The sequence below is a fragment of the Perca fluviatilis genome, chromosome 19 (assembly GCF_010015445.1).
Source record: "Perca fluviatilis chromosome 19, GENO_Pfluv_1.0, whole genome shotgun sequence".
NCBI classification, from domain to species: Eukaryota; Metazoa; Chordata; class Actinopteri; order Perciformes; family Percidae; genus Perca; species Perca fluviatilis.
Genome location: NC_053130.1, coordinates 28790369 through 28805244, shown reverse-complemented (window position 1 = coordinate 28805244; position 14876 = coordinate 28790369). Strand labels below are relative to the sequence as shown.

General features: G+C 40.4%; 1 protein-coding gene across 2 annotated transcripts; it reads right to left on the bottom strand.

Moving 5' to 3' along the window:
- Window positions 1-3868: 3868 nt before the first annotated feature.
- si:dkey-187a12.4 lies at window positions 3869-14461 on the bottom strand. 2 transcript variants are annotated; one of them, XM_039784801.1, is made up of 4 exons: window positions 14031-14458; window positions 12830-13053; window positions 9347-9506; window positions 3869-4572 (listed from the first exon to the last, which is right to left on the bottom strand). In XM_039784801.1, the coding sequence occupies exons 1-4, from the start codon at window positions 14311-14313 to the stop codon at window positions 4412-4414; spliced, it is 828 nt and encodes a 275-aa protein (XP_039640735.1). In that variant the 5' UTR covers window positions 14314-14458; the 3' UTR covers window positions 3869-4411. The 2 variants fall into 2 exon arrangements, with proteins under 2 accessions (XP_039640735.1, XP_039640736.1); XM_039784802.1 differs by lacking the exon at window positions 3869-4572 and adding an exon at window positions 7609-7683 and having other exon boundaries at window positions 14031-14461.
- Between the last annotated feature and the right edge of the window lie 415 nt (window positions 14462-14876).

The window sequence follows — 14876 nt, the reverse complement described above, 5'->3', positions numbered from 1 at the left end:
ATTCCTGAACTGTGACTCAGGTTTGAGGTAGACAACACAGCACTAAGCACATTAGCAGATTTCTGAAGAGATTGAAAAACCAGGGTCTTGGCCTGTACCGTGAAATACTTTGGCTTTACCTATGAGAAACAAAAGTTAGGGAGATGATATGATGTGCAAGGCTTGGGATAATAGTTGAGGTTACAGTCTGAGAACCCTGCAAATGCCTGGCAGCAATGTTTGAACAGCAGCCTAATTGCCGTGCAAACAATAGATGACACACCAATCTGTGAGCTGGAAACGTTCAGGGGCAAAAGAAAGCCGAGTCTCAGGTCACCAGTCACAAAACACCACTGCAGACAATTGGATTCCTAGGCTGAACTGAAATCACACTGCTCACATATCAATGGATGCTCCATGCTATGAGAGTTTTGGGGATAAGCATTTTGTTTTCTTGACTTGACATAGGCTAGTCGCTTAAATCACATCTCTTATTGAGAACTCAACACGGGTTCCGTATTAAAAGTTGTGTAACTTCTAAATCTGCACAAGATGTGATTTAGACTGGCATGCACACAAGTCGTTATAAATCACCAAGTACACATATACAGCATACACCAAACTCAATTAAAAAATGTGCCTATTATCTATAGGCTATATCTAGTTATAGGCTTACGATTATCGATACTGGCCATGACCGTCCGGTACAGGAACAAACCGCTTATAATGTCCTGTAAGATGTCGAGAGCCTACTTCAAATGCCTTAAAGATTAAACCACATTACGGTTTATAATGAATGAAACATTCATATGTTTTTTTTGTGTGTGTGTGTTGGATTTTTTAGCTGCCGAATTGAAGCAAAAACATCTTAAATGGGGGCGCCTGGATGGCTCGCCTGGTTCAATGTGCGCCCCATGTACTGAGGCTCGGTCCTTGCCACAGCGGCCCGGTTCGGTTCCAACCTGCGGCCCTTGCTGCGTGTCATTAGCACTCTCTCTCCCCTTTCATGTCTTCGGCTTTCCTCTCGGGTAAAGGATAAAAATGCACTATGTGAACTCACACATTTTTATACGAAATGTTCTGCGACGTACAACAGGTGGTGATAACTTGTACAACACGTCCCGCAGGAATCTTCACACATATAATGCTTCCTTATTGTTGACGGTGCAACAATAAATAATGAGCCTATCGCTGGGAGTTTTGCTTTCTCAAGAGACGGAGCTAACTTTGAGTTTGGAAGTTAGCTACAAAAAACTATAAATCACCAGTTCAGTAGATGTCAAACAAGAAATTTAACGGTAACGTTGCTGTTGCTTTACCGTCCGGTGAGTGTATTCCACTCCGAAAAGACTCATCTGCTAAAGAAAACTTGCTGCTGGATGCGTTTCTCTTTGTGTAACACCAGTCACAAGAGAAGGACTTCTATAGAGTTTCCGTATGTTACCTACATGTAAATAAATAAATACAATTAAAAGTTGATTTTCAGCTGTTTCAAAAAAAAAAAAGTTAATACCATCTAAACTAACATACCCTATAAACAAAATGGTTCAAGTACATTTTGGATAATAACTTACTTCCTGTGTTCTTACCAATAGCCATACTTCAGTTAGCTAGTGTTTTAACTTGATTGGCCAGACACCAGAGTAAAGTTAGAATACGTGTTGCTTATGTATGACAGAAACAGTCATTTCTAAATAGATAAAGCAATGTGGTCTGGGTAAAAGGGATATTATGTGTTATTTATAAAACAATGTCCAGTTTCTCTAAACTTTACCAAAGATTTTCAAATGTTTTGTCTAGTATAAATGACCCTGGTCTTATGTCCTAATGGTGCCACATCTGTGATGCAGCAGAATTTATTTCATGACATTTTTAAAGCGTCAAATGTTATGCTTTTATTTTAAAGGTAAAGCCGCACTACTTTCGGAGGTTTACTTATTCTAAGCCAGCTTGATGATGCCACTACTGCCTCAATCTCCCCACCGCACAGCAAATGGACAAAAACAGACTAATATCAAATCACGTGTCCCGACCATAGAGGTCCCGGCCATAGACTGGCAAAATGTTATGCCCCCTTTACAAAGTTTGATGGTTTCCCCCCAGATCAGAGCAATTACAACTTACTGAGATGCCCTTTTAACAAAATAACTCAACAACAGATCTAATTATTCTATAAGACTGCCGACATGTTAAGACCATAATAATGGCAATATATAGGCTAAGCAACAAACCTAAACGTAAAAAAAAAAAAATGCAGTGCAAATTTTGAATCACTGAAATGGAAGGAGAATGTTTTTATTTATGAGTTGATGATACCACTGCTGGAGCTGCTCCCCCCGCGACCCGACACCGGATAAGCGGACGAAGATGGATGGATGGATGGATGGATACCACTGCTAAATATAAAGACATGTCACAGGTACATGTTTGACTACCTACATGTTACTATTTTATTTATCAGATTTTTGTCACGTTTCCATGCAGCTCAGTATACTCCCTTCATTTAGGTCTTATTTTAAAAGTTATAGCATTTTTTATCAGAAATGGAAAGAGGAACAGAAAGAAGGCAAAAAATCATACTTTGCAGTAATTGCACTTCTGTAGAAGAAAAAAATGCAAGTGTAAAACCCTACTATAACATTTAACACAGCTCCTCCGCTCTGGGTGGAGTCGCAGAGTTTAAACAGAGTGGGATTGGATATGCATGGCATCTACTTTGTATTTTTTATAAATCAATGTTCTATGCATTTGTCCCTGTCAAATAAACATTAAATAATAAAATAAATACACTTTAATGCCAGTTTCAACTATGGTAGTTTTACTTTATGATTATTATAATGGAGTTATTATAAAATATATTATTATTATTATTGATTTGATGTTTTTGTCAATAGCGACATACAAATGATGTACAACCCAAGCTACAGTAATTCAATTCAGGTGTCCCTGTTATGACAGTGTGACAGTGAGCCAGCATGCACAATCCCAGTTCCCTGAAACTCAGTGGCTGACTGGCTCAGATTGATTTTATGACGGCATGGCAGGATAACCGCAACTTCTCCATCCTTTCCATAATGTTGCCAGACACTTAGTGTTTCTGACCACAAGTGGTTGTGACTTGGGTGTGTGTCAAGGGCAGATTTTTTGTGATATAATGCTGGACAGTTGAATGAATAATAATGCATCATATAGTTTAATTGTGATATTTTGTGGGTGAAATCTGAATCTGCAACGTAACCAGTAACATTTTTCTGTCAGGTAAATGTAGTAGTACAATGTTTTCCTCAGATGTACTGAAGTACACAGTAAGTATATTCCAGTCTGTTGACTCGGTGTTGAGGATGTCAGAAACGTTGATAAAAGGGGTCGGTGAAGTTATGTAATGTAATGAATGCTGATGTTGTTGAAGATGGTCGTTGCTGATTATATTGTGTCAACTTTGTAGTCTCACACACACACACACACACGATAAAGCTCTGCATTCACACACAATCCGACAATGAGGTACTTTCTCATGGAGGTGTGTGTTTATTTGTGCTTCAGAACATAACTGCAGTAAAACAATCATTAAAACAATCATAAAATAAAATATAATCTTTCAATTCACTGCTTTGTTCAGTGCTCCCTCTCTTTTTTCCCTCTCTCAATTACTCTCTAGTTCATTCGACCACCACTACTCTCTCTCTCTCTCTCTCTCTCTCTCTCTCTCTCTCTCTCTCTCTCTCTCTCTCTCTCTCTCTCTCTCTCTCTCTCTCTCTCTCTCTGAGTGATACCTACTACTACATATTATATATTTAAGGCAGAAGATGACAGAAAAAAACCTCTTCTTAACTTTAAGACAAATGTTTTGATTTGGTTGCCCCCTACAGTATAAACTGTGAACACCCACTGTACAAAGCTCACATACCCTCAGAAGAGTTACAACAATGCATTAGGCATTAAGAAAGGAGAAAATACTGTTGGTGTACAAGGGGTGAAACAATGCTTTAACATACAGAAGAAGAAAAAAAAAAATCATACAGTGAATGGTTTCATCCTAAGACACTATACATCCATTTATAAACAACTGAGACTGATGTGCACTGACCGATATAAAAAAGAAAGAAAGATTCATTCAAATGTTTTTTTAGTGAAGTTCTGTAAGACGTATCATTGCCATCGTTCTTCTCTAACACAGCTCACTGAAATGAAGAAAATGTCTTCTCATTCGCGTCTTTAAAAAGGACATTTGCACTTTTAGCAGGAAGAGGAAAAATACAAAAGTGTACAGTGTGCAGGTGTCTTAAGACATAATTATATTGCTATCATAACAGAAATATTTTCATGCATGTGTGTTTTTTTTAAAATGTTTACATGTGGATATCTTGTCTCAGAATGGAAACCCTCATGTTTAGGTATCTTGGGATACCATGAATGTCAGTGTGGTTAAAACTCAGTCAGTTTCCTCGGAATCTGGAAACTCCACAGGAGCTTTGTAGCAGCGACGGCCGGTCCCTCCCTGTCTGAACGGAGCAAACCGCAGCCATTTCTTCACCACGTCAGCGTACTGGTGATGTGTGGCCTCCTTACCCACCGGTGTTCGTTTCAGGGCGCCTAAAAGAGGAGAAGCTAGGGATTATCCTTTGTACAGCTCACCTTTATTTCTTCACCATCCTTAATAACACATTCTTTTTCTATCAGATACAGAACTGCATTCCAAACCACTTATTTAATAACAAAACAACTCTAATCAGTTAGCATGAATCAAACAATATGATAATGTCAGTTAAAACCTGAAAGAAAGTCTCATTTACGTATGACTCAAGGGGCCCTATTTTAACGATCCAAGCGCACGGCGTGAAGCGCCTGGCGCAGGTGCGTTTAGGACGCGTCCAAATCCACTTTTGCTAGTTTGACGGCGGAAAAAACGGTCTGTGCGCCGGGCGCATGGTTCAAAAGGGTTGTACTTAATGTTTTCATTAATTCATAGGTGTGTTTTGGGCGTAACATGCAATAAACCAATCAGTGTCATCTCCCATTCCCTTTAACAGCCAGGCGCGCTTGGACCTTGGCGCATTGCTATTATGACGGCGGATTTGCACCGTAATATTTTTATTTGTAATCGTTTGCGTTTTGTTTTTTTGTTTTTAATGTTGTGCGCTCCGCTTCCCTGTGTGTTTATAACAAGCATTGTGTATTAGAGCTGCGATTTTACCGTAATTCGCGTGGTTAAAATAACAATGAGATGCTGCGTTATTGACTTAGACCAGGTTTTGTTGGCCAATGGCGCGATCACTTCCCGCTGCCTCAAGATAGCAATAGCGCCAAGAATTCACCGGAACACACCTCCTTGTAAGACCAGCACGTACGCCCAAAGATGAGCGCGACGGTGCATTTGCGCCATTTAGGACGCTGGCGCTTGGACGGAAATTGACAACTGCGTCGGTCTTAAACTAGCAAAGACACTTGCAGCGGGCTTTGTCCTGCGCTGCGCCGGGTGCGAGATAGGGCCCAAAGTGTCATAGTGTTGCAAGTGGAACTTCTTCCAGGAGTCAGCGACCAGTGTTGGGAGTAACGCGCTACAAAAGTAACGCAATAACAGTAATGCATTCCTTTTTGCTGTAACACAGTCATATAGCGCATTACTAATACAATTTCGGTAATATTATACCCGTTACAATGTCAGTAACGCGATTTACAACGCATTTTAACGCAACATTTAGTGGCGTTTTTGTTTTTTTAAGAATTCACCAACACCGCGAAACATTTCTTCACAGGAAAAAAAAAAGCCCTGCGTTCGATGGTTGAGATGACTGCAGAGACAGATACATTTGCTAGATGGATATTACTTTCAGGATTTACTGCGTTGAAGCGAGCTGTCCCATCACTGTTCTTGCGGTCAGAGCCAGAACCAGAGATGGTACCGGACAACATCTGTGTCCCAACAGGTGACGGTATGTCAGTGCGGACAGCAGTGTGTCCGAGCTGCTGACAGATAGAAACATGTCGGGAATTAATGTTGAGGCTTGCTACACGTAAATATCATTGCATTTTATCAGCCGGGGAAAGTAACTATGCCGTACTTCAATACAACTAAGGTACTTTTAATTAAGTATTTTAATTGTCTCCTACTTGCCTATTGCACGTTTTACTTCTCTATTTTTATAACTTTAGTTACTTGGCATATTCATAATAATTATACAAAATATTATGACTAATCTATGATGTATTAAAGTGGATAAAGAGGAGACAAACTTCCGCTGTTGTTTTGGTGAAAGTAACTCAAAAGTAATGCAAAAGTAGTGTAAAGCATTACATTTCAGAGACAGTAATATTGTAATATAACTAATTACTCTCAAATGACAGTAACTAGTAATCTATAATGTATTACATTTTGGAAGTAACTTGCCCAACACTGTCAGTGACACAAGAGGTTAATCAAACAGTGTAGAGCACACGTGTCAAACTTAAGACCCGGGGGCCAAATCTGGCAGCTCACACATTTTGATTCGGCTCCCATATCAATTTAGGTTCACAATAAATCGGAAACTGTTTTTCTGCAGAACCCTTTTTTTCTTGTGTTCCGACTGGACCAATTTGGGGATTATTAAATTCCTCTGACCGCAGTTCCTGTAACTCTTTCAGCTCCTACTTCAGCGCAAGGTCTTTTCCCTTTTCCGCATAGTTAGATGGCTGTGTTATAATAACAAAAGGTCAGTTCCTATGGCCACTTGGCCAGTGTGAATGCAAATGGAAAAACCGGTTTTGGGGGAGAGTAGTTAGTAGAACTGTTTAGAAGTGGACTGTTCCTGTAACTACTTGGTCGGAAAGAGGCTTATGATGGCTAAGGAACTTTTTTTCTGACTTTTTTAGGGTTTTATGTTGGCCAAACTGTAGTCTATGTCCTTTGCCTTCCACTTCCAGGATTGCTCCGGTGCTGCAGGAAATTCTGCCGGATGCATGAATTTTCCGCTTCCATCCGCTTTCTTTGTGTTGGAATTTTAAATTCGGTGGATTCATGAGGACTATGGTTAACTGGTCCTCAGATCTCTGCAGGGTAAATCCAGACAGCTAGCTAGACTATCTGTCCAATCTGAGTTTTCTCTCGCACGACTATTTTGCAGCGGCTCTGTGCGGAGTTTAGCACCGCCCATGACGATTCTGATTGGTTAAAAGAAATGCCATTAAACCAGAGCACATTTTCCTCCCATCCCCGAATGCTATGTGGAGTAGCCAGACCCTCCTTTAGCGCACTTTGGAGGAGGGTCTGGCAAAGCGAGACTAGCCAAACTGTGAGAAAAGTGAGAAAGCTATATGAGACATATAATACAGTCAAAGATATTTAACTTTTTCAATTAAATAAAAGCATGTCAATAAACTAAACTTGTCTGGCCCTTGATGCGAGTTTCATTTTTCAGTGTGGCCCTTAGTGAAATTGAGTTCGACACCCGTGGTGTAGAGGTTTCAAACTGTGAGGGGGCCAGTTTTGAGAGGCGTTCGTCACTCATCCCACTCTTTATTTCCGAGTTAGCACTAGTGAGTCCGGCTGCCCGCCCTCCGACCAAGCATGTCAGGTCGGCCAAAATGAAGGCCGGCAACTCCTCCGAGGGACGACGGCATGGAACACACCGAACAGAGTCGAGTCACTGACCTCGCCAGACTGTCCGACAGCCGATTATAGGGTTGGTGTGTCAGCGCCATTATGTGGAGTGACTGCATCAGACTCTGTTTAAAAAAAAAGTAGCCTTTTAAATGCTTGTCAGCAACCGGTCATATGGTAACTCAGGAGGCAAGTGTGCCTTGTGCGCTGTGTGATTAATTTGGCATGCAGTTAACACACCAGTCATAAACTCCTGGCAATTGCTCCTGGTGTTTTTTACCACGGTTTTGGAAGAAGAAAACGAGAGCAACAGGTAAACTAGCTTTAAATGTAAGTTTTCTTGAAGTGCTGTGTAGTGGATGAAGACTTTAAAGTGTTAAGAAACTCCGGTTCTTAGGGTTCCGCCCCCCCACCTACCAGATCCCACTTTAACCCCTGCTTGTAACCATGGTTTTGAAAGCTTTATAAATAAAGTTGACCTACTTTACTTGCTTACTAAAGGGACAGGTGCATGCCAGTGTTCTAAAAACGGGATGGGATGTTCATTAGTGGAGTTTGCAAGGGGGTAAGCTTTGCTTCAGAACTCAAACCTCCTATGGCACCATTTTGATGCTACCAAACGATCACCCGACGTTAGCATTCCATTGACTGCCATTCATTTTGACGTCACTTTGACAGCGAATAACTTTATATCTGAAGCGTTTAAAGACTCTACTTGTCCATTTTTTATTTCTAAAGAAACACGACAATGTATAAAAGGCTCCATTACCTTGTATCTCACGTTATGGCTCCGTAGCAGACGTTTTTATAAAAATAGGCTAACGATTGTGTCATAACCACACGACTTACTGTCGCATAGTAGAGGAATTACCGTATAGTACAGGAGAAACTCGCAGGCAGTTTCGACTTACATGAGCTGTTTAACTTTAATTACTAATGTTAACTAGCATTTTAGTTAGCAATAATTAGCCTGTGCCCATGTTATCTCCTTACATATACCTACACTCTCCGTCTCTGTAAAATTGGGAATGATTGAGATTTCTCTTGGCACAGCTACCAGAAGACTTACAATTTTCAGACAGGTCGCTCACGTCACATTTACGTCTTCAAGCTCAGTTGAAGGCTGCTCAGTAACGCTCCGCGCTCACCAGAAAAGTGCTTCTAATATCCTTCACTGGTCTCCATCCAGAGCAACGGGATCTGTTGGTCCAGTTTATATACGGTCTATGGGAGTTTGGCTCGCTCAGCTTATTAAAACGGCCATCAGAAGCAGTGGCTGTGTCACAAAGCAAATGTCTTCTTTTCAGGGTTTTCCCCGCCATTATAAGGTTTAGGTGCACCACCCGAGCCGTTTTTGGCAGCACCTTAGCTGAATGAATGTAAAATGCGGCCAAAAAAGTGCCAAAAATGCGCCAAAAACTGCAAAAAAAGCATCCAACTAACGAAAAGACTAAAGTCTCAGATCTAATGATTGTAGTTGGACTTCTTTAGCAAGTTTTGTCCTTAAGTTGTTTGAGTGTTATTTATTTATTTGTCTGTTCTAGCTTTTCCAATGTTTTAGGCACAGATATGGTGATAACGGTCCAACATTATGTCAAATTGCATTTAGTTTTTTATTTCAAATTTTTTTTTAGGAAAGACCCCTAAACCCCCGGTCAAATATGCGCACCAAAGTCTTCCACAAACCGAGGGAAAACATTGCTGTGACACTTCTTTCTCCCTGAGTGGGATTATAATAAAGCTGATCTCATCTTATATTTAGTAGATTAAAGCAGCATGTGTACTTACAGAAGAGGACCCCTTGGAGGCGAGTGTTCCTGAAGCTTCTCTTCTGTCCGCGGCCCACCCAGTTAAGCTCAGAACCCACAGCGAATGAAAGCACAGCCTGCATAAGGCGTCTCACTGCATCTTCAACCGTAGCTCCGCCCATCCGGGACAGGTAAGACACCTTGAATTTAGACAAGGCATCAACAACAGTTTCACAGCACAGACTGGGCATTCACACAGCAAACAACTCAAGTGACTTAAAACTGCAGTAGGTAACTTTAACAAGTTAAAAAAAACTAAACTCTAAAAAAGGTTTTAGTGCAGGCCTCCAGACTAACTTTTTATATTGGTTGCACTTGTGCGCTGAATTTTCATTTAGGTGCACCAGCACATAATTTAGGTGCACGGTGCACCCAAAATGTTTCGCAATGATACATTTTAAGCATTATTAGATTATAATGACACACATAACCACATTTGTGATTGTTATACTGTATATCCATAAAACGTACAAACGCAACAACACAATTACTAGGTCTCCATGGCGTCTTTATCACAGGGGACTTTCAACTAACAATGTAATCCCATCTGCGGCGATATTTGACACCGAGAGCGACCGCTCCAGACGTTCTCTCACTTCATTAGTAGCCTACGGCTATGACTTTAACCCCCTAATAAAAGCCACTGTGCTCAGACCATGGCCGCATAGCCTAGCAACGCGTGTTGTTTGACAAGGCGGCTGCATTATCAGAAGCTAGAGTAAGCTAGATTTGGACATGAGTGATGGTGAATCAGATCAGGGAGACCAGTCATTTCCATCAGATGAGGAATCTTCATCTGATGACGAGGAACGTCCACCTACTCGTATCATCGCAGTGCAGCCGCCCTCAGACCCTGATGTGACAGGTACTTACAGTTACAATCTAGCGATAGACATCCAAGTTAGACGTATCGTGTAACGTTAGCGGTTTCTAACGTTGGCCTATTGCACTAGCTAACCTGAATATAAATATTTTATTCTTTAGTGTCGGCTCAACCATTACTGGACGGAAGTGTTTACAACTGGGAGCACGCACTGGATGAGCCAGTCACAGCCGTGTGTGTGTTGTGTGTGTGTGTGTGTGTGTGTGTGTGTTCAATCTGTAATGAAAGAGCCCAAAGCTCATAACTGACTTTTAAATAGTTACTTTGCCAAGTCATACTTATTATATTTATAAAAAGAGATGGACAACTTAACTGCTTCAAGATTTTTGAGTGCTGACCCTGGGTAAATTAATTTTAGCATACTTTATGTATAAAAAAATTGCCACCTCGCAATTTTTACCTGCCCCCTTAGTCATTTTAGCATGGCGCCAGGCCTGGCTACTAGGTTATATAGCTATGATATCATTATCCCTTTCAGAATCACATCTCCACTTTAAGTGAAAGTGTGTGCTAAATGTGTGGCAGCAATAAATGTAGCGTTCAGAACTTCAGTTGCATCCTCTTCTAAGCGGACGTTTAACCACATTGTTGACTGTATTCCTATGTATTTTATGCTTTTGTGTTTTAGTATGATTTACTGTGATTTATTGTGCTTTTTATGATTATCGATTTGTTATAATGTGTTTATTTATTCGGCCAGTGAAGCACTTCGTGACTCTGTCTGTGAGAAGTGCTATATAAATAAACTTTACTTACTTACATGTTGCAGTGGGAGAGCACGTCTAACACTTTCAAGAGACAGTGGTGATCTCCTTAAGCCACTACAAACGTTTTAATGTAAATGTCCACAGTAAAATATGGCTTTAATACAGAGAAAATTATCATGAAAAAAAAAAAAATGAATTCCATTGCTGGGGCCCTATAGATGCTGCTGACTGAATCATATGATATTAGTCATATCTGAATATTAACTATTTAAAGTTGTTTTCTTTATGCCAAGCCCCAGAAGGAGACAGAGGAACCGATAATCTGTTTTATGTAGGCCTACTACTGTCAGGATATAGTGACAGTTTGAGCAAATATGACAAAAAGTTAATTTTTTGTAACAGTTACCAACTGTAGCTTTTAAGCATCCGATCACATCAGGGCCGTATCCGTACCGAACCGTCAAAGTACGGGGGTAAAGGTCAAGGGCACGCAGCCGAACGCACAACACACGGTGTGTAGAATGATGAATGTTATGTGATTTGGAAATGTAATGTGGAACCAAATTTCACGAGCGCAGGTTCCACTTTTACCCATACGCCGTTAGCAACACGTGCATAGGTTCTCACAACAGATTGGCGTGCAAGTCAGTCACACTACGGCGAGTGCAAATGAAACGCCGGAGCTTCCCGCTCTCAGCTACAACAGCAACAGAGAGACAGAGTTGTGTATACGAAAAAGATGGTGTGTCGGCGTTGCTCCACCGTTGAAGGGTCTTTCGATGGAAACCCATCCAACATGCTATTGCACAGTCGACGGCGTTGCTCAGATTTGTGCTGTAATCATCAATTATTTTCAGTCGATTAATCTGTTGATTATTTTCTCAATTAATCGATTAGTTGTTTGGTGTGAAAAAAGCCAACCAGTGTTTCCCAAAGCCCAAGATGACGTCCTCAAATGTCTTGTTTTGTCCCCAACTCAAAAGATATTCAGTTTACTGTCAAAGACGAGTAAAGAAACTACAAAATATTCATATTTAAGAAACTGCAATCAGAGAATTTTCATTTCTTTTTTCATTCAAAATGACCCAAACTGATGAATTGGGTTATCAAAATAGTTGCAGATCAAGTTATTAGTTGACAACTAAACAAATAATCTTTGCAGCTCTAGCCCAGATGTGCCAAACCGGAACGCAACTCCTTATCCCCGCTGCATGCAGGCAGCCTTTAGAAGCTAAAGCAAAAAAACAATAACTGATACAATTGGCATATAGCCAAGGTGGAAGTAGTTGTAACACTCCTCCCTGTGCAAAAGTTTTATTTTTTCTATTTGATTTGTATTGTCAATTTCCTAGCATAAGAGATGCTTGTTGTGCTAGTTTTACAGCCTATTGTAACCTGTTGCCTTTTGGGGAAGTGTTGGTTCAGTGTTCGTACAGTGGGATACAGAAGTGTGTGATAGAGAACAGACTCCTGTGTAGGGCTGGGCAATATATTGATATTATATCGATATTGTGAATGAGACTAGATATTGTCTTAGATTTTGGATATCATAACATCGCAATATAACGTATACAAGTGTTGTCTTTTCCTGGTTTTAAAGGCTGCATTACAGTCAAGCGATGTCATTTTCTGAACTTATCAGACTGTTCTAGCTGCTTTATTATTCGCTTTTAACCACTTAGTCATTATATCCACATTACTGGTGATTATTTATCTAAAATCTCATTGCATTAAGATTTTGTGAAAGCACCAATAGTCAACCCTACAATATCGCCGCAATATCGACATTGATGTATTTGTTCAATATCTCCAGCCCTACTTCTGTGTACGGTTACACCCCTACATCACACGTAAACAGTGCTGTTATATCTACCATCCTCTTCTGTATTCCTGCGTCATCCAGCTGCCTCTCCATGTCATCCAGCTGCTCCAGGGTCCTCAGGGGGAGATCCATGTCCAGGGCCTCAACATCCTCTTCCTCGTAGCCGGCCGGACCCTGCAGGCGGGCCTGAAGATCCCTCAGCACTGCCCACTGTCGCTGCTGCTCCTCTTGGATCTCCACCAGTAGGCCGATGATCTTCCGCTGAGCAGCCATCTCTGGAGAGGAAGAGTTGGAGAGGAGTTGAATGTGACAGGGTGGGATAAGGGTATGGTGTAAGTTAAATAACTACATCTGGCTAGTCTGGCACATACATTTATAATATGGATTATATAAATTGATATATTGATCTTGCTTCTCAAAGCTAGGGCTGGGCCATAATCCAACATTATTGTATATAATCGTGGCCAAAAATCTCGAGATATTACGGATCACAGTTGTTTAGTCTAAATTCCATAGGCTTGTTTTATTGCTTATCGGTTTTTAATGTATATGTGCTGGCTTTTACGGTAAAGTGACTTTGAGTACCATGAAAAGCGCTATATAAATAAAATGTATTATTATTATTATTATTATTATGAAATTAATGATCTCAATCGTCAAAATCGTCTCATATTCTGTCACAGCTTGAGAACTTCTGTCTAGAGCATTCCATTTTTTTTATTTTAATTTAAAAGAAGTGAACATGAGTTTAAATGTTTTAAATTGTGCTTTTGAATGCTTTAGTAATATATTCCAAAAACTGCTGTCCACATTTTTACATATTCCTCAATACTTTAGCCTAACTTAAAAAAAAGAACAATACCATAAATAAAATAAAATAAATCCAATAACAAGTGAATAATAATGATAGTAAAGGGATTTGAAATTCTAGAATAAAAATAAATTGTACTTTTAGAAATAATAAAATAAAAATATGATAGTTCAAGACACATGATTATCAGACAGTGGAATACAGTGAAAACAGCATTAAATGTACATAGAAATACTATTTTGATAACAGAAATTGTACAATGCGACACAATGATGTTCACTTGACGTGCATTTTGAGGTATCACGGTAAGTTCCCTTAGCCTACCTAAAATAGGGTAAGTTTAATGGCTAACGTTGACTTTATTGTCCTACTTCCTGACAGACCATTTAGATCCAGATTTTGCTGTGGAGTGAAATACATGGTTCGCGGCTAACAGTCTACCTGTGGATGGGGCAGAAAGTAACTTGTCTGCGGCTCCGGAGCTACAGGCGGAGCAGAGTGGCGGCTGTACACCGAAGCTCACGTCCCCTTGCCGCGGGTCGTCTTTGAACTCTTCCCCTGATCGTCTGGAAACACGTTCGGCCAGATTGTGCATCTCATCTGACACAGCAGTCAGCCTCTGCTGGAGGGCTTCTCGAGCAATGTCTGCCATATGTTTGTTTACAAAACCTTCCACTCGTCGTTGCATCGGCCAGTCGGGGTTATCCCCGTTACCGTGCTCCATTTAAGTTTTTCCAAACCGTGAGCCGATGAAACGTTTCCGAAAGCCTTTATAAAACGTTTTGGTAACGTTTCTTTGCTCTATCAGTACAGAGAACAAGCGGAAGTTGAGATAAAAACCAGCGAACGATATCACGTTGCACAAACGTCACCAAAATGTTGAAAGAACATTGGGGGGTGGCTATCGAACTACATTTCCCACAAGGCAAGCGCCGAACTGCCAAAGGCAGTTTAACGCTTTTTTTTAGGAGTTTGACGTTTGAGTAATTATAAGAAATACACCGCCGTGCTATGCGAGACAGTCACTATACGGTGTCTACTCGTCTTATTTAAAAATGAGACCGAAACAATAGAATAGTTTAACCAGTGCCAACAACCTTTTCAATTTAGTTTGGATTGAGATTCTTCTGTGACATTTCCCACTGCAGGGGTCGTTTTATGAGAAAACAGTTTTACTTCCTACAGTAGTTGCAAAATGCTGGAGCAAAACCAGAAGATTAAGAATTTGTATTAAATAAAAAAAATTATATATTTGTGACTTGAATTCATGGAGAAGAGTGCATTATC

What these genes read in the sequence shown, in the direction of transcription:
- si:dkey-187a12.4 (XM_039784801.1), bottom strand. Translation starts at nt 14,313, where the DNA reads ATGGAGCACGGTAACGGGGATAACCCCGACTGGCCGATGCAACGACGA. An exon ending in ACTTTCTGCCCCATCCACAG is followed by an intron (nt 13,054 to 14,030) that starts GTAGACTGTTAG and finishes CTTCCTCTCCAG; the next exon opens with AGATGGCTGCTCAGCGGAAG. An exon ending in CAGGAATACAGAAGAGGATG is followed by an intron (nt 9,507 to 12,829) that starts GTAGATATAACA and finishes TCTAAATTCAAG; the next exon opens with GTGTCTTACCTGTCCCGGAT.